This window comes from Vanessa cardui, chromosome 14 (assembly GCF_905220365.1).
Source record: "Vanessa cardui chromosome 14, ilVanCard2.1, whole genome shotgun sequence".
Lineage (NCBI taxonomy): Eukaryota > Metazoa > Arthropoda > Insecta > Lepidoptera > Nymphalidae > Vanessa > Vanessa cardui.
Window position 1 is genome coordinate 7,207,901 of NC_061136.1, and position 24,598 is coordinate 7,232,498.

The window sequence follows — 24,598 nt, forward strand, 5'->3', positions numbered from 1 at the left end:
CTCTTTTGAATCTAACACCAAAGACAATAAAGTTGAATTTCAATCGTACCGTGAATTCTGTATCGCTACAATAAACGTTCCAAAACTGCAATCACAAATTGTTACGTGGCTGCGGACGCCAACAACCTGATTGTACCGTTAAGTGAGACGCGCAGAACTGACCTAGTGCCGGGAAAGTTATCAGGGACGACCGTGTTCCGCTTTAAGGCTCACTGCAGCGTCCAACTGTGATCACTATTATATGATATACCTTAATAAGACCTGATTCCGAGCAATCACTTAACGTAACGGGTCATCAGGTGGCGATAAAATCACCAAGAAATCAAATCTGATGTCACTCCGCTAAATAGAACAGGACATCTTAATAAGCGTTTTACTCCTGGAATGTCGGGATCATTTATACTGTTCAACCTGTTTTTTATATCTACTATAGATTTTTAGCGAGTCACTCGTTATCAAATTATTTATTTTGATTTTTATGTAAGTGTTTTAAATACTTGATACTCTTTTTTTAAATAAAATATCACCAATATTTAGCTCGAGATTGAGTCTTGTACGACAATAATTTATAATACTAGTTTGATATTTCGTAAGACGTCCGAACGTGTCATATCATTGCCTGTTAATGAACATTAATTTGTTGCAAGTGGAACTGATTCAATTGCTATCACCAATTAAAAGATGGCGATGGCATTGACCTTTACCGAAACGAATTGTGACTGTTACGATGAATATTCAGACGTTACATGAAAAAGCGTGGTGAGGAAGATAAAGAGAGAATTGATAAGGAGAATAATTATTACCGTTCGTTAACAAGCGTCAAAAATAAATGTAAACGACTCGATCTTCAATAGTATGCAGAGTATATTAACATAAATCGATACCTACGTTGGTGTGATAAAAATAACGGGACCACTTCTGTACGTGAATTTTTGTTAAAATTAATCGTTGTAAATAGTGCTATCAATGATGGACGTGGTTTTAAAACTGCTCTTAACATTTATTAATATTAAGTAGGTAATAAAATCAAAATCGAAAGGAGCTTATAAGTTTCATATCATTATGCTACTGGATTCAATCGAACGTGAGTCAAACACTCTTTCGAAATGTACAAAAAATATCTCATCAGTTACCCGCATTGGAGCAGCGTGTTGAAATATGTTCCAAAAACCTGCCCCTCAAAGGAAGAGGAGGCCTTAAGCCCAGCAGTAGGAAATATACAGGCTGCTGTTGTTGTTGTTGTCATCAGTTACAATTTTATCTGTATCGTTATAGATTCATACCCTATCAATTTAATACGCTTACAAAATACAATAGTCCACCCAGGCTAACAGATAGAATTGTCTCTTGTAAGGAATTAACACAGAAATGATAATGAAAATGTAATTGAAAGCGAGACCGAATTTAGGCCTGAAAGATACGAACGGATCAGGGAGTTCCCGATGCGTAGATTAAGTATATTTATAGCTGCATACGGGGTCGTTGCTCGTGCGCATATCCCACGCCGAGCCAGCGGAACGAAACCGATCCGTTTATTAATTTTGCTAATCTATGCTTTAATGACACGATATGACTTGATATTTAGTTATTTCACAGTAAATTATTGAATTCATTAATAATATAACCAGGACATCTAAATTCAACGTTGATATAAATTTAACAACATTAATCGCGTGATAAAATTTCGAACCGGATTTTAAAATCTTCATTAATCTTCTTAATAACGGGTACTAATAAATATCGCATTTCCTGTAAATAATTAAATGAAATAACATTAAAGTTCTTTGATTCAGACGTTAGTGTCAAATTTATCCAAACCAAGGTGAACATGATCATGATTATTATTTTTATATCTTTATAAATATATGAACCCTAAAGTTTCATCGTGTTAGGATTACTATACATATATATTTATCAATATATGTTATTAAAAATATGCTTATATTTCAAAATTTTCAAACATTACGTCAATAATTTACGAGATCCATTTGCGTTTATGGTTACTGATCTGGAGGCTCCTTATATCACGCCTAGGTTTGCATAGTTTTTATTTATAATCCCTGTAGGTAGGTATACCTTTTTCAATCGTAGAGGTTTATAAGGCATATAATTTTTCAAATCAGAGTGGTAAAACCTGTGTCGAAATTAAACAAACTCTTCAGCTTTACAATAAAGAAAGAAAGAAACAATACAATCAATTTAAATTCAATCAACGTGTTTTCAGGTTCAATCTTAATAAAACCCTTACTATTGTTATAGGCTTCCAAGCTATTTCCAAGATATATTTTTATTTCATTGAATTTGTTACAATCACCATGAGTTATAACTCAATTGATGAAGGACGAAATTAATTACTTTGCCCTTAGAGACAAAATGATCAAGCAATTTATTTCATAAAACAAAAGAAGATCATAAAGTAGAGCTTGACGTTTTTTTTTTAAATTACTTAGCAACAGCAGAGGCTTTATAATATTATTAATTTGCATACCGAGATGTAAAATTTTCATCTATAAAACTAAATTAACTCAAGTACAATACCTATTAATTCCAATACTTCATTAATTTTATATATAAGATTTTAACCATTTAACTTTGAGTGTCTGACCTTATTAAAGAAATTTTAAGAGCGAATGTTTGTGTGATTGTCTGTATATTATTTAATTAAAGATTTCAGAAATCAAATCAAATCCGATTTCAGGCGAACTCGAATAAAACTGTAAGTCTATTAATGCCATTAAATAAGACATATAACTGGCATTATTTATTTTTCATGAAGAATAATAACATTAATAAAATTTAATTCAAGCAAAACGGACGCGTGACAATTGGTAAAAAATAAAAAATAAACGTCAACTTACAATTGGCGCGAAACTGACTTTCAAGTAAATGTTCTTGTCAGTAAATTGATATTTCGTGCGTTGCTTATTACGGAGATGTCTTGGCGTTTTACGACCCTTGGCCAAAAAGTAGGTTAAATCAGCTTGTAAACGTTAAGCAAGCCTACACGGAGATATAAATGTCGTAGTGCGTTGATATATTTATCGATATTTAGACATTTACAATTAATTTGAAACCTGTATGATAGCTTAGTGGCTAGATTTTCTAACTCATAACTATACGTTGTAGGTTCAAACCCGGACAAGAATAAACATTAAAGTGCCTATAATCTTCTTTTTGTTGTGTACATTTTTAGTAAGCCAATATATATTCTGAATTTTGAAATAAACAATATTAAAATCAAAGATTTTACCTTTATATTATCATAAAGGCCAGTCCATACTAGTGTTATTACTTATTCGTAAGTCTCATATTTACATATCTTAAAGGTTATAATTATATTTGATAGCGACAGACACACACATTACCGATCGATCATGTTAAACAAATTCACGAGAGAAACTGCGCCCAAAACGTTCGTTCAAATAGAATATTGCCAATCGAAATAAAGTAAACATAACAGACGAAGGCGGCGTCATTCATAATATTGGTTTCCGAACAAAAATAACCTTTGCTTGTGTCGCTTACTACTGTTAAATAAATCAGGTGATATAAACGACAGGTCGACGGCAGCGCATTCTTCTGCCGACAATACTTGCATGAAAAACGTGCCACGGTCATTGACCTTATATTAAGACTGAAATAAATAATCTTTAATTCTTAATATCTTACCTTCGTAAGAATATTTTAAATAATTTCAACGTAGATTTGTATCAAAATAGCTGTTTCAACACGTTGTCTTAATGTCCTACTAATATTTGTAAGTCATTCGTTTCGCTGGCAATATGTCGAATGAAAGATGAGTATTATTAACAGATATTCTTTTGTTTTACACATAGCAAGCAAGTTTTACTGGTTTTTTTTTTCACGAAGCATTCATTCGTTAGACGAGAATAAATATAAGCTTACTAATTACTCTTTGGACGGAGTCCCAGCAGATAAACAGCTAACTCCAGCCAAAAATATACAAGATGGCGTCGAGTCCATAATAAAACTATTTAATGGGCCAGCGCGTTTTCCGCGGTGATGAAATCTGCGTAGGAACGTGAACTTAATAAATCAAAGATTTAAAAATCATTTCACTTCAAATATATTACTCATAAATAACCTATAATATCATAAATAACAAAATATTTAATACACAAAATATATTATTTTACATAAAGACTTTAAATAAAACCTTCATTATTTAGTTTACCTAATAAGTATTGCTAACTATACAACCTACTTAGTCCCAATTTGCAATATTATTATCTGTATTTGAAACAGGAATAATAATTGTATACGAATTATTATAACTTAAATAAAGTCTATTTACAACAAAATAATCGAATACCAAAGTACAAAATGAGGAAATCAAGTGTCACCACAATTTAGGTGCAACACAGACGTTATCAAAACACGACAATACACGTAATAATTATTAACCAATGATGTTCTAGTAAACAGATATGTCATTAACGCGCAAATAGTGAAGGCTAGAAAACGTCCTAATTGGGACGTTTGCCTTTAGTCGTTTTCATTATAATTATCCCAGTAATACGTTATAATACATCATAATTATGTAGTAATACGTTTTGCGTAATTAAAACATCTAGTTATCCCTTTTACTTATTGTTTTTATCAAGCTATCCTTTTCACTTGTAACGAAATGTAAAATAAACGGTCCCCGGCGCGGCACACATTTTTGTTGTTTAGTATGGGTATAACATATCTGTTTATTAGAATATCATTGTTATTAACTATATTTCCTCTAGTAAATGTGTATATGTAAATATGTCACAGTGTATTGGATACGAATCTGAATTGTTTACGCGTGATGGTACCGGGTGCGGCGGAAGTGCCGGAACTTCGCATCATTGGCTCAAATATGAACAGGGATGCCAACAAAATTTTAAAAAGTATAATAATGACCTATTATAATACATATGTTTTAATTTTAGACGTTTTTATTTTGAGCAGTTTCTACCGAGAAATGATGAAATAATTAATTGAAAATAATTTTATAATATAGTTTATTCGATATTCAAATTAAATTTTTCAATAATGAATATAAGCAAATATGTAGTTTTTAAATGATGCAACCCTAATGTTAGTTAAAAAAAGTTGCCACCAATACAATACTTCATTCATACTCAGGTGCCACGTTCGTCGTTATTTCGAGATAAAAATCGAGATGAATTTAGTCACTAACGCCCAAAATACTAAGCAAACAAATTTCATATAGAATGAAGCCAGATTATTTTACAAATATGACGTTAATATAAATGGAAAGACGTTTATATAATGTCTAAATATATTGGCAAGGTTCTCAATACTAAAATAGGTCAAGATGTTGTTTTGAAGCATTGATACAAACATGTTTCAAGTAAACTAAATTTAAAAGTTTCTCAAAAAGTAGAATATGCTTTATATGCCTACATATAATTACGTAATAGAATCTGGTTGTAACTGGTTTTTTCTGGTAAGACAGATGTATTATGTAAAATACAGTAAATCGAAAGTAGAATCTATTGTCCACGAACGATTTCGGTTCACTGATCTGGGACAAGCGCCACGTGCCATTAGGCACTCCCATCCTGAACATCTTGTAATTTTTGTTACGACAACCCCACCTAGCATTGTTGTGGACTAATGATGTTAACTCATATTCTTGCCAGAGGAAACATCAATCTCTAGTAATACGAACATAAATATTCTTTGTAATTACGCAATGGTTATTTCGCTACTAGTACATTTATAATAATCACATTTTGTAAAAATAATAACGTTTATCAATTATATGTAATTACTCACGACACTGGTTGTCTATTCTCTTATACTCTGAACGTACCTGAAATAAAAAAAATGTATTAATTATATTGATTTATCTACAATCGTATAATACATTCTGGTAAAATCTTAAATGTAAATGTTTAAAGTATCTATTTGTGTATCATTCGAGAAGCGCTCTCCTCCAGATGTTTTAAAATTATCTATCACTTATGAAAAATGTTAGATTAATTCAAATATAACCCTACGTATTGGTTTCAAACGAAAGTGATGCCTAATTCGATGTGTTAGAATTCGTTTTCCTTTATCAATCGGAATTCGTTTATCGTTCAGGGAAATGAAACTGCCTTCTATTTAATTAGTTAGAGAATTTCGGCGTTGATTTTGTTACTGTTAATAGAAAAGAATATTGATAACATCGGATTTCATTTTAATGAAAATTTTTGTGTACATTATTTTCTAGAATCTCAGTTACGAATTGACGTATAAAATAATAAACAAATACTTATAAAGTGTAACGTATGTAATTGTGAACAGGGGTAAGCTATCTTTCTCACAGTGCTCAATGGAACATACTATTCAATACGATATGCAGGAGGGATCGATACAGCAATGCGGGCTATTAAAACGATTATTTAAAATAATTTAAAACAACCAATCATATCATTGCTGATTCTTATCTCGGACATTTCTAACAATGAAAAGCGTTGACGATATTTAAGAATTCGTAATTTAAATTTCTAAATAACATCGTTCTGGCGCTGATCCAGAGGCAACAATCTTAATAACAATCGTCTAACTTTCCGTCTATTTAAATCGTACGGTTTTTTTTCTATCAATACGTTTCAAATCAGTCTTAGTTTTAGTATTTACAGTTATGAAATTGTTTTTTTTTTATGGAATAGATTGGCGGACGAGCATATGGACCATATGATAGTAAGTGGTCATCATCACCCATAGACAATGACGCTGTAAGAAATATTAACTATTCCTTACATCGTCAATGCGCCACCAACCCTGGGAACTAAGATGCTATGTCCCTTATGCCTGTAGTTATACTGGCTCACTCACCCTTCAAACTGGAACACAACAATACTGCGTACTGTTGTTTAGCGGTAGATTATCTGATGAGTGGTACCTACCCAGGCGGGCTTGCACAAAGCCCTACCACGAAAAATGTTTCATGGTTTCTGTCACATAATGTTCCCGTTATTTTTTAGGATTATATACAATTGATAAAAATGTCGTCTTTAATTTAGCCGGATAATAGGAATGCCTAGCATTGATTATCACTAATTTAAATAATTATCTCGTTAAGATACATAATTAGCATGACCTTATAACGACTAAAACAATAAAGTAAACATCTTAATTGCGATAATAACACGTATTAGTTGTTAGTACTTTACATTTTATTAAATACAAAACTAAACCTGTAAAGGAAAGAACTGATAAATTATTTTTAAACCTGGTTTTTGTCATATACTTAAAGACGCTTAAACAGAAATCCATATTAATAGTATAAATGTGAAAGTATTGTACACTGTCTGTTTGTCTATCGCTCTTTCACGACCAAACCGCAGAACCGATTTTGATGAAATTTGGTGTGAAACAAACTTGAATTCGAATAAATGACATAGGCTACTTTTTTGCCTAATACATGTCAACCAACACCTTAAACCTCGAGCTAAGTCGGGGGCGACTACTAGCACAAAATAAACTTGTATAACGCTGGTATAATAATATATTTTGAACTTTTTTTTTAAAAAAACGTCGACCCTATTTTTTGTAGATATAATTTATTACTCTATGCGGGAGAGTGTGTAAAACTACAAACTTGACTTATTAAAGAGTTAGTTCTGTGGGCGAGAATGTCATCTTCCTTGAACTTTTAGTAAGATTTCGTTAAATAAGAAATAATAAATGTCTTCGATACTCATCTCCTTCCATCTTAAAAGTACAGTTGAGTGTTTACCAGTGATGCAAAGTAGGTAGAAATAATTAAATTAACACATGTCGTCGCGACGTGGGCGAGCAGGCAAACGTTTATGTACGATTTGTGTTAGAAGGTGATAGCAGCATCTACGATGAACAAGTAGGAGTGAGATGATAACAGTTTATCAGTTATGCAGAGGAGACACAAACTGCTAACTTCTCTTCGATGAGTCACTGAATCACGCATGGCATTTTTTAGTCACGGTCTAAAAAAGATGTGTATTGAATAATTTGACTAGCATTATAACATATTCAATTTCCTTATAATTTATTATTTGTTTAAAAAATCGTCTATTTCAAAAAGGCAATGTAAACATCGGTATTCACTTAAAACGATCATTACAAATTGCTATTTGAGAAATAAATAAATATTAACTTACAATTGACAAATTTATGACGCTTAGTTAAATCGAGCTCGAGGTTTCACAATCGCATGAATGAATCGGTAAACATTGTGCGTTCACCAAATTGCTTAACGCGAAATGAATGGGACCCTTAAGTCCATACGAATACAGTGGAGCCGACGGCGGGCCGGCGCCGACGCATCCCACACGTGTGGCGCAACAGAGGCACTTTCAACATTCACTGTTTGTGCTACTCGTTAGTAACACTCGGCCTATCGATTATTGAAAGCGAATCTTAAGATCTGTTTAAAAATATCCATATACCATTAGTGATATCACATGAATAATATTTACTTATTTAGCAATACACTCGTTACTAGTGGAATCTGACACTAATCATCGAGTACTTTAGTATTGACATAATAACAGTCTGTGATCAGCAAAAGTTAAGATGTCGCCACCTACATGCAGTTGTAGAAAGTTGAAGAACTAGACTGGCCCCGATTGGGCGATAACGACATCGTTCGAAATCAGTCTGTTTTGATTTTCACTCAGCGGAAGCAATACAGAAAGCTTACGTGATCACGGGGTCGATGACCAATTTATATGCAATAAGATATATTTGCATGTATTTTGTTTTAGATTAGATAGATAGATTTTTTATTATCGCTGTATTACAATTAAACGTAAATTAACGGTCATATCAACTTTAAAACCATGTAACCATTTATGTTATACTGGAATAAATTAATTTAACAACACGACCCACTGACTGCATAACTGGTGTTATCTTTAATCTTTATATATATTTTCTATCTCTACATACTATCCTACTATGTTTTAATAAAGATACGTAGATTTCAGCGTGATATCTTTCGAAATTCGAAGCTTTTAAAAGGTTCCAACTTAACATTATTAAATGACAAATATTATTGAAAGCGACAATCAATATTTTTCTTTATATAATCCCATTGTTTAATGTACGCTGTAAATTATAATAACAAAACTAGCAGGTCAGACTGCGTCCGCGCATGCGTGGATCGCGATTATTTTAAAGCGTGAAGGCCAATGCGATATCACAGGCACAAAAGGTAAACATTACAAATAAATTAATTTCAAATAAACATCACTAATAGGACACTAAATTAAATTATTATTTAATAATATACTGGACGATAAAATGCACCATACTGCATGCAATAAGTAGGTATATTTGAAGTTAATTTGCAGTAAACATACTATTAACACGGAATGAGTTAATTTTTGTGTTTAGTAATTTAATATCAAATAAAATGAAGTTGTGCACATAAAATTGAGATAAACGGTTTTAGTAATGGCTAAAAATAAATGAATCTGAAATTAGATATTTTTTTAACAGCAACACTAAATTTCTAGGAACAACATCAGATGCATTCTCTAACCTAAACTAATGTGAGCGAAGCCGAAAGCGAAAACTAGTATGTATTTTAAGATATATTCCAAACCAAAAATCACTTTTCTCCTAATGTTTCCATTTGTTAATAAGTTCACAAGTATTTTTTAGTCTTATTTTTACAACACCAAATTAACATGATTTATTTGAAGGATAGTTTACGTTATAATTCTAAAAAAAAATTGTTCTTGTGGCTTAAAACAGCCATTACTATTGTAAATTTTAAGTAAACAGTTGAAAGCAAGGTCAGTTTAAACTCGAATCTATTCAAGAGCGAGTATTTACTGAATCATCTCGTCTTTGACGGATAATATTTATGAAAAAAAAAAATAACATTACACGGAACAAATATTATTAACTTTCGCATCCGGAACCACATCCTTTATGGTTACTGAGAGATAGAATATCGTTACGAATTAGTTGAGAATTTATAAATTTTAAAAGCAATTTATGTATTTCTGATATTTACTAGTGTATTTGTATCACTTAACAGAGTATAACGTAATGGAGGCTACGTTACATTCTAGCCATTATACATTATGTATACGCTAATACTTATATCATTAAATGAATGTTCATAGTTTATAAGCATAAAAATAATTGACTGTCGCTTCGTTGACACTTTTCTACTAAACAGTACTATAAAATGACATTTATGGAATCACATGGTTTTCAATGCAGAGCGACAATATACACAAAAAACAAATATTTGATAATATAATATACATGATAATTATTTACGATAAATGCAATGCTGCAAGCAAGCAATAGTTCATTTGGTTTATCGACAAACAAATCATGATACCAGGTAAGACCTCGAAGCGAAACCATGAAAATTACGACAGGACAGGAATAGTTAATTTTTATTTAACTATTTCGATGTATTAATGTGTCTTGTATGTTAAGACTTTATCCTAAAATATCTAGTTCAATAGGACTGTTCTTATTAATACGATCAAGACTATTTGCTAAATATTTTAAATTAAGAACTATAAATTTGTCTTCCAAACAAACTTGATTGATTAAGATGCCTGTTTCAAATTTCGTGACTTTATATAGTTCAGTATGTTTAAGAGATAATCAAGTGATGATACAATTCATACAAATCAGTAAGTTCCGCTTGATGAGATTCGAAAATTAAATCAAAAGCAAAATAAATACCTACTCCTAAGTCACATTGAAGCGTTACACAATAAAAGTGTAACTTAAGTCTATGTCAGATCAAGGTTGGAGACGTAAATCTATCAAGTAGAAACCAGTGTCCAATATCATTGGTCATCAATAAAATAAAACCTTTTTCGTCTCAAGACAGATTTATATACCTTTTGTTCAATGTGGGTCAACAGTTTTACATCGTTAGTTTCGTTACGTTCGTAAAGATTCAGACTCACATTCAATTTGTCTCCCACAGTGGCCAAACGGTTAATGTAAATACGCAAAACAATTATGTTGACTGCTGTTTTACACGTTACCTTTGAATGTTTTGAACAATATATAATTAAAAATGATTAATAATAAAACGTTAACTAAAGACTACTACGTTTAAAATTCCTAATTACTATTTTGCGCCTGAACAAACAATTTGTTTCAATATTTAACTTATCTTTGTTAATGCGATGGATAACTCATATGGTTTGACAAGTCGTAAGTCCGCAAAGGTTACATATTTCTCGACTTTCTGGCAGGATTTATTATATACATATATCATTGTGTTTAACTAACATAACTTTGTATTTTACATTTTCGAAAAGTGTAACTAGTTTTATGCAGGTTTTTCTCGGTAGAATCTACATTCCGAACCAGTGGTAGCTTCTCTTAAGTTTTATAAAATGACGATCGAAAGTGCTTGTAGTATATTTTAATTTTGACTCTTCGTCAATAAATTTAGAAACATGTCAGGCAGGCACCCTACACATGCCTGTGTAGGCAGGGCATCCTCATTCTCATGGAAGGTCGTAATCTTCAACTTGCCTTTTGTAAGTATAGCATCGAGCGATATCAAAAAACCAATAAGCTATGAAACTAGAACGAATTACGATTTCTTGTGAGAAAATAAGACAAAATGCTCATTATGGTTATCGTGTTCTTCCTTTCGACGCATCCTTTGCACTTACAGCCTCGAGAAGTTCAAACGTCCGCTTCACAGCACACCCATGATTATTTTGACGAGATAAAGACATCCGTTAAATATTCAAGAAATATGTAAGTCTAAATCCATGAAATGTATAAAATTGGTATTCTCTATTCGACTATGCGTTTATTTGTGTTTATTTTTGACATTTCGAACCGATGATAACAAAATGTATACTTATTGATGGAAGGTCTGTCTATCTTTTGCTCTTTTACGACAAAGCTTAAATTAATGAAATTTGGTACGAGCCTGCATTCCAAGGGGGCACGAAGGTTATATATGAATTAAATTGACCTACCTCCAAAACACGACCTAGGCAGCGGCCGGTAACTAATACCTATTTTAGCTTGTCCATAGTTTCTGTGACTTTCTACATTATATTATAAATATACTTTTTATTGAAGTGAATTAAACATTATGCTTATGATTGTTTAATATGTTCTAACTTAAAGGAAGCTAAATATTATATTAATGGGTTTATTATACGATTTTCATTTGAAATAACTTACAGCACGTTCTATATATATGCGGCATTTTCACAGATAATATATACAGTAAAATTAAAATATAAATGCAAGATCTGAGTTCCCATTTATCTAGTCAGCAGTATATCACGTCTGGCCGTGGGCAACTGGCTCCCACGCTTTGACTTCGACCTTTTACATAGATACTCAATAACTTAATCATGATATATAATATGCTAAATATGTAAAAATGCTAATTGAAGTATAATTATAAAATATATAACTTAATAACGAGATAATTGATCAGTATTTGCAAAGATTTATTTATTCTTTTCCATTTACATATCACCAATTAAGCAAAGCATGTGTAATTTTGAACTGTGTCAATTAGTAAATTTTAATATAATTTTCAGTAATGCTAGTGATAAGGTGTTTTCGTTCACAGGCATGATGTATAAATTAAATAATAAATAGAAATATGTTGCTTAATAAATCAAAAAGTATAGTATCTTGTCAGTTGATAGCATTACATTTACGACTCAAACAGACATTTAAAAGCCTACCTAAATATTTGTATACAATATTTTACTTCGAGCAATATACCAAATGTTTAACTGAGTCCGTCATCAATTTAAATTCATAGGAAGCAGTATGTCACGCATTTCCATTAACACGTCTTAGAATATAGCAGAATTTTATTATCTACTTTCTCTATTGAATACACCGATCGAACTTTTCAAACATTAAAATCTTAAAACTGTCTAAACAATGACTTATCTTCTATAAATCATAGAGATTGCGTAGGAGACTATAAAATTTCAAAAAGTTTAGACACGTATTTGTAAGTGAGCTCGGCAAGCGTAGGCCTCAGTTACACCCACAGGACAGGTTCACTCGGCGGTCTGAAGAGATCGATTTTCATTACAAATTACAATACACATACCCACGCGCCCTTCTCGTACACATTCTTAAGCGTTCAAAACAAGTACAAGTGACGGTCACTTACTTTCATTAGTATGTAGTGGAGACATATCTTCTACTATGGTAATTCCTTGCAAAACACCATTTTGATAACATTTGAATAGCAGTAGAACTTGATAAATGTAGTATAGTTGTATAGTTTGTTCAATAAGATCAGCGATTTTCTGAATAAACATCAAATATCTTGAACACCCGTGGTAAGAACACGTGAATCCTAACAGAATATTGTTTTTCACGCGCTTAATTTTGTGCATATTCAACTCGGCGTTTAGGGAAAACATTACAAGGAAACCTGCATGGATCAGTTCTGATTGTACCATCACATTAGTATCAGCGCGTAGAGGAGCAGCGTAAGCGCAGGCATTAATCCCGCAGTGACATGTTACTTATTAAATATATATAGATATACTAATCATAGCTGCGGTTACAACAGTTTTTCAAGTAGGTAGAAATTTCTCATTAGTTGAACGATCACGTCGCTTAAGATCAAGAGTAGATACATAAGCAGTGCCGTGGGAACGTTGAAGAATAGATGGCTTGCTTGAGCCAGTTTTCCGAGAGATGTAGTGCAGCCTTATAGAGGCCACTGCGATAATGAATCGCAAGTCAATATTTGTTCCTTGACGCATACTCAAAGCGAGCTTAAAAGGGAACTTTGCTTTATGATTTGAAGAAAAAAATCTCTGCCTACAATCGGCTTTGTTTTTTCTTCAGACCTTATTTAGTCATCGTATATCAATTGACCATTATATTTGTAAAACCGATGACTGTTTTCAATGAGATGTATTAATTAAGCAACCCACAACATGTTACAACGTGTTTGAGCGACTGGAACAGCCTTGGCTTCTACACCTCCATGCTGCCCACGACTACCCTCATTTGGTCATTCATGTGGGCGAAAACACCTAATCACAAACTAAGCAACCTTATAATGACCCCGCTAAGAGTCACTTTAGTTACAGGGTTGCGGAACCGTTCATATCAAAGTTAAGCAACACCTACGCATCATAACGCAATGATTGCAATATTATTATTCAGATCGTATTTAGCATTGTCGGTAAATTTGATTTTATGTCAAGTCAAGTGGATACGAATGCGATAACCACAGATTAGTTCGACCAAGAATTTCATTATTTATTCAAATTATCTAAGAAATATGACTTACGAGAAACAACGAAATAGTTTTACTAAACTTGGTGGTAGGGCTTTGTGCTAGACCGTCTGGGTAGGTACCAACCACTCATCAGTTATTCTTCCGCCAAATAACAGTACTCAGTACTTTTTTGTTCCGGTTTGAAGGGTGTGTGAGCCAGTGTAACTACAGGCACAAGGGACATAACATCTTAGTTACCAAGGTTGGTGGCACATTGACGATGTAAAGAATAGTTAATATTTCTTACAGCGTCATTGTCTATGGGTGATGGTGACCACTTACCATCAGGTGGCCCAGATGCTCGTCCGCCAAATTATACCATAAAAAAACACTAAAAGTCATATTTTTCATATTCATATCTGATTTACTAATCTCATGTGTATACTTATTAATCACATGTCTAAAGGCTATTAAACTCGACTTTATATCTTATCGCGGTAAAGTGTGTAGCTTCTTAGATAAAACCTTTATCTGGAAATCTGGTTAATTTAACTATATCCCTATTATTCGTATCATATAAAAATGATGTAGTTACCGATATTATCTTTCAATTGTCCAATTTGTGTCACATAAGATTGATGATAAAAATTAATGTTTTGATATGATTGACAGTTATTTGTTTATATTGATACTATACACATACCAGTTTTATAACTGTTTGTTTTTTTAAAAAAATAAACATCACACAAATATGATAATCAACGTATCGTATACATATATAATTATATTAATCATTGTTTTCATTTTAAATTACATATTTTGTCGTCTATCGAATGTTATCATCATTTAATGGATATTTTTTCATCTTAGTTCGTTCTTATAGATATTTTTTGACACTTTTTTTAGCCCTTTGGGAGGCCTTTAATTCTGTGTAACGTGATACGCTCCGCCTCTCAGATGACAGACTGCCATAGATATTTACGATGCTTAAACTAGCCGAACAGACGACAGTTTAAATACACCATAAAATAATCTAATATCACGCTCCTAATTTTACGCTCAAGCATCCATACTAAGTTTGATCGACTAATATTTTTTTTTATTTCTATTTTTTTTTTCGCGTTTTTCTTTCCTTAGAGGGAAAAGGCAAAGGTATTACACCGTACAGCCAAGTCTTTTGTATTTAATTTCAAAATTAAGCTTCTCATTCTATGGACAAATAAGCATCATTAATCTGTCATTTTATAATCTGTCTTATAAGTTACTTAAAATGCAACTATTTAAATTATATTTGTAGGTTCAATTTTATCTTAAATATTGCAATGAATAACATATTCTAGTAATAGAAAGTATTGATAGTCTAATTTTCGTAAATAAATCTCTAAATTTCTTATTTCGACGACGTTGGCCGTAAATAGTTATGGCATGACAGAGGCATGAAGTATGACATGCTGTATTTCGGTGTCAAGCTAACAGACCTTGCTTCGGCGTCGGACGTGACTAGATTAAATTTTTTTAGTCATACATTTTGATGGTTTTAAAGGTACCTTCACAAGTGTGATCCTTAAGACAGTTGTATATAAAAATATTCTTTTAATAAAATACTATTATAATTTGAAATACTTGCAAATAGTTTTTTTCATTTCTAATTTATTCGTCAATGCAATTCAAAATTGATTGCGTTGTACATAAACTGCTAGAATATTATTATTCAGAATGTTAATCAAGTGTGCCAAGATTACTAATAAAGTTTTCTGTATTTTAGAACCGGACCTATTTCCTAAGAACAAGTCAAGTGTTATAAATTAATTAAAAGGTAAATCATCTTACCGTTAAGTGTTTCGTTATACTTAAAATTTTCATTAAGTTACGATACTTTAATTATAAAATACTTTTTTTGTTTTCAGTGTGTCTAGTAATCATTTATATTGCTTAATTTTATACGCAAATCATTAAAAAACAGTTTCGAATTATTAAAAGGTGTATATATACATATATTGTATTTTACATTTGAAGTGTAAATAATGTCATAACATTACAAAACAATTTAATTCCTAATACTTTACACTATACTTACTTATCTGTGTCACTAAAGAAACCTCTTTGCAAATGAATCGTGCAGTTAGCTGTGTTTAATATTCAGTAGTCCAAGATAAGACTTAGGTACATACATACCACACATACATACTATCTAGGTGCGCTAAACGGGCCTATGGCAAGTCAAAGCCGTGCGCCTGCGTTGCGTTGCGTACAAATCTCGTATGACTGAAAACGGCGGACGACTACGGTACCTACACGAAGTGGCGACATTCCACTACTCGCGCGGAATGTAACACGGCCCTACAAACAGGTTAAGCACAGGACCCGCGATCCTTCTCTTAACACGCCCTTATTTTATGGCCCCACTATTAATTGCAATTACACAAATGGTTTGATCAACAGCTGAATTAACAACCTCAATTTGTATCTAGATGTCATGTTCGGCAAGTGTAATTATTTAAGCGATTCCTCTCCAAGACAATCTAACAGATGCTGACCGCAAATTGCCACCGCAGAGACGTTCTGCTTTACTTCACTTTCCGAAATGCAGGATCGCGTTACAAACACCACTGGACCATAACTCGGCGGGGCGAAGACAAAAATAAACTTAATATCGTGTGCGTTTGACGACGCATTCAATTTACAGCCGAGCCGGTGACAAGAAACAGTTATATATTTAGTTTGTAATGTTTTTACGATAACCACATGCGAATTTCACCTACCTTCATCCAGAAGTCGCTCCATGTGCATGAAAACATTCGGGAACGCAGCCAGTTGCTTCCTGTCTTTGAGCAACTGAGCTAAGTAGTCCGCTATACTTTGTGTCGAAGGATTGGTATTATCACACATTTTGATTACTATTTATTCAACTAAGGACACGTTAAATGTTTATATAAACACGTTCAATACGAAATTGTACTTTAGTAATTGGTTATTATTATTTTGTGAGAATACTATGTTAGAAAAGTTAACTTCACTACCACACACATCGAAGTTTCGGTCACCACTAAATGACGAAGACGAAGTTGACCGAACTGAAGTTGTGGGCGAATATAGCGCTGCGCTTGCGCTATCGTCGAATGGTTTTTTGTGAGCGCGTGCGCCTTCCGTCCACAGTGTAGGCGTAATAATAACCTATAGTGCTCCCGCTCGCACTCGACATAGCGGCCTGACTATCTCTTTCTAGTAAAAGAGGACAGTGGCGAAGGAGGCGCCATCTAGTTAACCTACTTACAACTACCACAACAACCGCTTATTATACCGATGACGTACAATACGAATCTTAAACCGCTGTATTATGTAAATAGAATTATCATAATTTTACATTAAAGAGTTGTCTTTTAGGGTTTGCGGCCATCATTTCCATATAAAGATGTTTTCAGAAGTGTCTCAGTTCACAACATAAGATTTAAACAGATTGAGTAAGCAGGTTCTTGAGTATCTTAACACTTTTGTAATTAGCTATTTACATCCTTCTTATAGATTTATAATTTAGGGACGAAGGCGCGCCCCTCTATTTGTACTGTATTTACGAGATGTCATTGTGTGCGTGAGACCAAATAGCAGCAAAATAAGTAATATAAATCAGATTATGCATACTCGTTGCTTGTTATATTAAAAAATAATAAATTTCATGTACAGATAATTGTAATGTTACACGTACCTAGTTATATTAAAAATAACAGGTAAAAATAATCAAATAAATATTATATTTATTTTTTCATTGCATATTCATCCTTCAAAATTGTATACCTAACAACAAGGAATTTATATCAAACCAATTGAAAAAAAATATCACGCAGAAATTAGTATTCGAACACGAACGAATTCGGATTTAAAGTTGCTCTTTAATATTTCCACAAAATGAATGAAATACAATACCTAATGTAGACAAAACAAAAATACAAATTAAACATAAAATTTAGAAACAGTAACAGTTCAGTAGCTAAATAACAATTATTAAAACATTTTGTAATTTAGTCTAATTAAAGTTCTTGCTCGAAGTGACTTCCCCTATTGCGTACGCAAAGACGCATTAAAATATCGTGACAGCTACCGAACTAGTCAAATTATTCCACATCGTTTTGATGGGTTTCTAATTCTTTTTTTGACTTCTTCCGCGGATCACACAGAAAGCATAAAACCTATTTGTGAGATTTTCGAACAGCGAATTTAAATTTCGAATAAGAGTCTACCAGCTTCCTTTGTGTTTTTTTTTTCAATTGCTTTGGTATAAGTAGTTGTTATATATTTATGGTGAGCTAAGAAAAAAAATACCGCTTTTAAAATAATCTGCAAGACAAGTTTCAAAACGTTTTCTTTTTATGTGTTTTAAAGTAATTTTGTGGAAGAAGTTTCTGAAAAATATTTAAGTAGTCGTTTCCAAACCGCATTTTTAAATTTGGGCGGATAATTGTTATTTTAATATTGATATATATACAAGTGTTAAATTGTTTTATCTAGAGGGAAAAAATTGAAAAACTCATAACATAACCGTGATAACTCGAAATTGATTCATTATGCTCCCATATGGGAGTTAAAAATTATCGCAAATACTTACTTATTTATACGAGTAAACACTAACTATGTATATATTTCTTTAGGTCCAGTACGTATAAAGTATCTATATTTCAGATGATGTAGATACAGATATGAGGGTTGATGGTGTGATGGTAGGATTTTGTCTTCTAGAATTATTAAGAAAGTATAATTTCTTCCTCCCTATTCCAGCTATGAGCTACGGTATCAATCTTCAAAGTACAATCTCAATGGCAAATAGATAATGCAATAAAATTAGGTGCCTTAATGCGATATTAAGAAAGATCCACCACGATTGTAAGTCTCAGGTGCACGAACAAAGACTTAAAATGTTTTTCTAGATACGGCAGTTTCAAAAACCACATCAGCCTACTGACTATTTATTGACAGACAACCAAAATAACTGTTTATGCACCCGACTTGGAATTTGAACATAGAACCTGCACTATCTATTTGTGAATACATACAGTTTGAAATAGCTTAAACCCAAACGTATTCTAGCGGCATAATATAAATATGACATAATCAACTTTATTTTAATCAAGTGTATTTTTCAAGTGTGTTTGAGTAATAAGCATCTAAAGTTTTGATTTGATAATATATGCTCACTATTTGTTGTCTGTGGTTTCGTTCGCCTTTTTGTGATGTCGTCAGATGCTGGGCATAAAAATTAATTAAGGCTCAATCTTGCTTCATTTTAAAATTTATCAACTTCAGATCAGTGGTTAGGACATGAAAGAGCAACAGATCAGACAGACAACCCGAGTTACTTTTGAATATATATTACTATAGTTAATCCAAAACAAAATTAATTGATAATACTTACTCAATACGTTTCATATACGCCAACGTGTTCTATAATGTTTAGGAAGAAAATAATTTATTTTTTGTCTCCATACAAGAGGAAATAGTGGGCGAATGTTGAATTGGTTACCATAGTGTTATGGTCTGACAATTTACGTAAGGCGGAGCTTCGGTTGATTACGCAATTGCGTTACGTTTCTTTGTTTTACAACTCTATGTATTTAATAATCCCACATACTACGGAATGGTTAATATATGAAATGTATACAGTAATGTATCCCAACAGATACAGACTGTCGAGTATAAGTTAGCATTGCTGTGGCAGCACCTGCTACACCCTTTGTCTTGCCACTTTTTTGTTTATTTTACCAATATCTCCCTGTAAAATAATTCTCTACGTCTCATTTTTAATAGATTTTGGGTAAGTTTTCTTAATAAGGGTAAATAAAACAAATAAGATATAAATGAATAAAAAAAAATAGTACATGTTTTTGCCACACGCCAACTTACACTTGTCGCGCTATAATCCAAAGTATGTCGGGTAAAGACAATTCGTTCAAAAATAAATTCTATCAATACTCAGTCATTTAAAAAAATAAATAAAAAAGTAACCATTAAAAATAAACTCAAACCTCAAACTATCGTACTAAAAATCTATTATGTACCTCCACGTTTCGTCAGCTCAGTCCGATAGTATTATTGACATCCCAATTACATATTTCAATTAGGTATCACCATGTTTCAAATTGATGACGAGAGATACAATCTGTTCAAACCACAAGAGGACAAGATTAGAGACAAACCGACAACATTAGACATCGAAATCACGCGATATCATTGGTCAAAGGCTTGATGACGTTCATTATGGATTTGCGAAAAAATGGCGTTTTGGACGTCGTTGAAAGTGCAATCGGAATTTTGGAAGTAAAACTAAAGTCGATATAAATAGTTAAATGTAATAGTATTGTATCATAAATAGGGATATATTAATCATAAGCTCTTAGTAGTGCACGATATAGCTGAGTTTATTAGCAAGTCGCATGACCAGTGGCGGATTTACAATTTGCCGTTAGTAGGCTATTCAATTTTTGTCGCCCCAAGTGCCTTCTGGCATTCAATACCTTAGTTTAGTTTACAATTGTATTAATTACATTTATTCTGAAATTGCAACTTCATGATTTGTGTTTTCTTGTTCTATAACGAGGACCTGTAACGTTGGACGTAATGTACATATAATGATGTTTATTTCTGTAGGATAAATAAAAATTGGTCTAAATTTGCCGACCCTCTAAATCTGCCGCCCTAGGCTCCAGCTTACTTAGTCTATTGGTAAATCCTCCACTGCGCATGACATATGTGACGTAAATCTAATATTGGTTTGTCTTTATTCTTCTTTGATTTGAATAGTCTATAGTCTATTGGAATGGTGTTGTATTACAAATAAAGATATGTTAGGGAAGAATTGTTAGTAATCCACAATATAGTTGAGATATTAGAAAACTGCGTGGTATATTACTCACAAGTTTGCTTAGATTTATTCGTCAATTGGAGTAGTCTGTAAATCGTCTCCTTCTTTTATTTACATATCCTTTTTAATATCATACTTTTCCTTTGTTGGTAGTTGCCTATAACACATTTTTTAAATTGAATTTTTACATTTATCAAGTGATTAGATTATATAGAAGGAACTATTTAAGTTATAGCTGTAATTGATTCACTTAAAGCGATACGTACACCGATCCGACGAAATTCGTTTTTAACTCACTATATTCGATCAATTAAAATCACCCGAGTTGGTTTCGTTTTATCAATTTCGTTAAAAGGATAAATGGACAATTGACCCCTATCCGATGGCCTGGGATCTATCGAATTAAACGGATTAAACTGTGTTCCACGCTCTATTTCCAAAATAACTATTGTCTTAACGAGCGTTTTATGGGTATTCCATGAGTCGGTACATTTAAATCTTAGATTATAAACACACTTTTATATGAAGAATATAAGTATATATTGAGTTGATAATAAATTACACAATTCTGAAATATGTATTTTGGTTAAGATTGGTGCTTACAAAATCTTTTACGATTTTACGCAATTTAAATTACGTGCTTAAGAATGTATGAAACATAAAATTATATACAAACCTATTTTTGCAGTATAACAAAATAGAAATGATGATGAATTTTCTATCATAATATCGATTGTTTGAGTCTTGCTCTCTAGTATTTTTCAGGTCCTTCATATGTTTGCCTTCGTCAATATTGGAGGTTAAATCTTCTTGATTGAAATGATTGCCACGGCCTAAACCTGTTAGTCTATTCTATACATAGAAATTCCTGCTAAAACGTAGACTAGCACAAGGTTGGGTTTTTCAATATTCATCTTTCATGGAGGTTAATAAATAAGGAATAATAATTGAAGGGATTTCCCGGATTGTCTTTCATGACGGTAGAAATATGAAAAATGTTTTTAAAAAGGTAATTTTAGTAAAGTTTATATTAATGAGCGATAAAAGTTGGTAAAGTTTTCTTTTCAATTATTTATCCAAGAGACTTTAATTGCAAAATTATTATTTTTATTAAAAAAAATATTACAAAACTTGTTTCTTGTTGATGTTAAAATATTGAAATCGGTACTTAACGTTTTAGATAATTGAACTTAATAAACAAGTAGTCATAACCGAAGAGTGTTATATATGGGATGAAAGTTTGTATGAGCTATCGTAGTTCGTACACAAACTATTTGCTCTGACCGAGGGAAAATGAGGTTACGGGTATTGACCATGCTGTCAAGAATTGTAATACTTAAGAAAATTCGGTGGTTTTTGGCATGTTCCTTCAAATACGGTAAATCAATTTAATCGGATACACCGCTCATAATAAATATCAAAAAATTATTTCTCCTAAATGTACAAATGATAATAAAAGTTTTGGAAGACAACAACACAAACAAGCGATGTAAAGTTGGCAATTAAATCCAAATCGAGAAAAATAAATAATAAGTGTATTTAAGTAACATAAATAAAATCTAGAGAATCTATTGAAAACAACTCCCAAGACCACGCGCAATATTTTCAAAAAAAATCCACTAACTTAATACAATCGCTTACTTTATAATATAGTCTTGGAGTTCACAGCGCGGTCCACAATCAAGAACATCAAGATACTTCAATAATAGTGATGTATAAAAAATTACGATTATAGAATATAAAGTCAATATACGTACCATTTAAGTAGAAGTAGGAAGTGTTTAGATTATAAGTATATTGCATATTAGTACAAATAAAAGGAAGCTTAATGAACAAAACGACTTTATCATAATTATATCATTTACAAGTATAAATATGAATATGTGCAACATAACATACAAGTTAATTATGAATACCTTAAATATCATATAAATACAAATTGTTTCATTATAATCTAAATGAATAACGTTGAGTTTTTATAGTGTCTATGCCGTCTTAGCTACTGTTACAGGTAATTTTGTCCTCTTGGCAACAAGTATAGGGAAACATAATAAAGTATTCAAGGGCTAAGCAAATTATACTCTACGAGGCATTGATTGTTATTGCGCTATTAAAGCTGTAGACTTAATTTAAAATTGTTATGTGGAGAAGCACCTGAAATTTTATTTCATCTTCTCAGATTTGTACTTGCTTAGTATGTAGTATGATAAAGATTTTTCCATTAAATTATTCTTGTTTCATTATAAAATAGTTTGCAACGTATCGTGAGAGACATTGATCCACATTTGAGGACTTCTTATACCAAGATGACAGATAAAATTATATAATTAATACGGCAATTTGTTGGCATCCTTGATGGAAGATATTAGGTACGGTAGTGGGGTAACTTAGCCCATTATTTATGAGCTTGAAAATTAAAAAAAGGCCAATCTATACTAATATTATAATTAAGAAATTAATTGTGTCTTCGCGCTTAAACCGCTCCAACAATGTAGACAAAATTTGTCTAGGCTAGGTGCTAGGTTATTTAATTCACCCCCTGGAGCTAATTTTTTATAAATTTTTAATGAAGTGCGCGAGTGAAGCCGCTATTAGGTTTTGCTAGTATAGAATAGTTTTATTCCACGCAGCCATGTTTCGTGTAGTAACTATTTTAATATATATAGTTAAGGCCTCATTGCTAATAATTCTTATGTATATTATAATATATAAAATAACGAATTCGTCAATCACAGTAAAACATTTAAAAATCACTGTCAAAACATGAAGTATATTAAAATGTTATTATATGTATTTAAATATTTAACAATATTGTAATAGATATATTAAAAATGGTCGTCGGTCCTATAAGTAATTTATTAAGTTTATTTGCAAATGTTTTCATAAAACTAATAGTAGATTTGATAATTACTTATTTAACTAAGTATACAGAGAACATACGTCACACAACATAAATAAGTTCCAAATTTTAAATTTCGAACAGTCATTTTCGTGATATAGAACGTAGATGAACTTTTATTTCAAAAAGCGAACAAATGCTAAAATATTGAGATAATTCTGTTATTTATCATCAATGATCATAATTTATACCTATCTAGAATAATTTAGTAGGACTCTACTAAGTACATTGACGGCTATTGATTTCGCAGTAATTCAAAGAACTGATAAATACCAAAGGCGTTTTAAATCGTTTTATGACAACATTTTCACCAATACACGCGCTGGCCTTCCATAAATGTACTGGCATTACGCGGCCCCGAACCACCTATGGCAACCCGCTCCGAGCTTAATTATCCAAACGTTTTAGAACTTGATTATACGAAGATGGTAATAAAATGGCGCCGCTAATAGTCCTGATCAGAAAAACGACTTCGTATCCAGTTGCTGCGCAAATTACACTTTCACAAACAAATATACTTAAAGAAAGATACAGATAAATAATTCAATAAATCAAAAAGTGTTACGCTTGTTTTAAATTAACTATTTTCAAACAATTATCACATATAACGATTTATAAAACAATTTTATTGATTAATGTT

General features: G+C 31.9%; 1 protein-coding gene across 6 annotated transcripts in view; it reads right to left on the minus strand.

Moving 5' to 3' along the window:
* Positions 1-17,332, minus strand: part of LOC124535155 (protein held out wings) — a 62,927-nt gene extending 45,595 nt beyond the window's left edge. For 2 of the 6 annotated variants that reach the window (XR_006966784.1, XM_047111252.1), the window contains exon 1: positions 16,972-17,326. Coding sequence is in view for 5 of the 6 variants with exons in the window: in XM_047111252.1 (XP_046967208.1) it covers positions 16,972-17,098 (127 nt within the window). In the remaining variant the exon portion in view is untranslated. Of the gene's footprint in view, positions 1-16,971 lie in introns of all 6 variants that reach the window. The other 4 variants (XM_047111249.1, XM_047111248.1, XM_047111250.1 and 1 more) reach the window with 3 other exon arrangements.
* Positions 17,333-24,598: the final 7,266 nt, after the last annotated feature.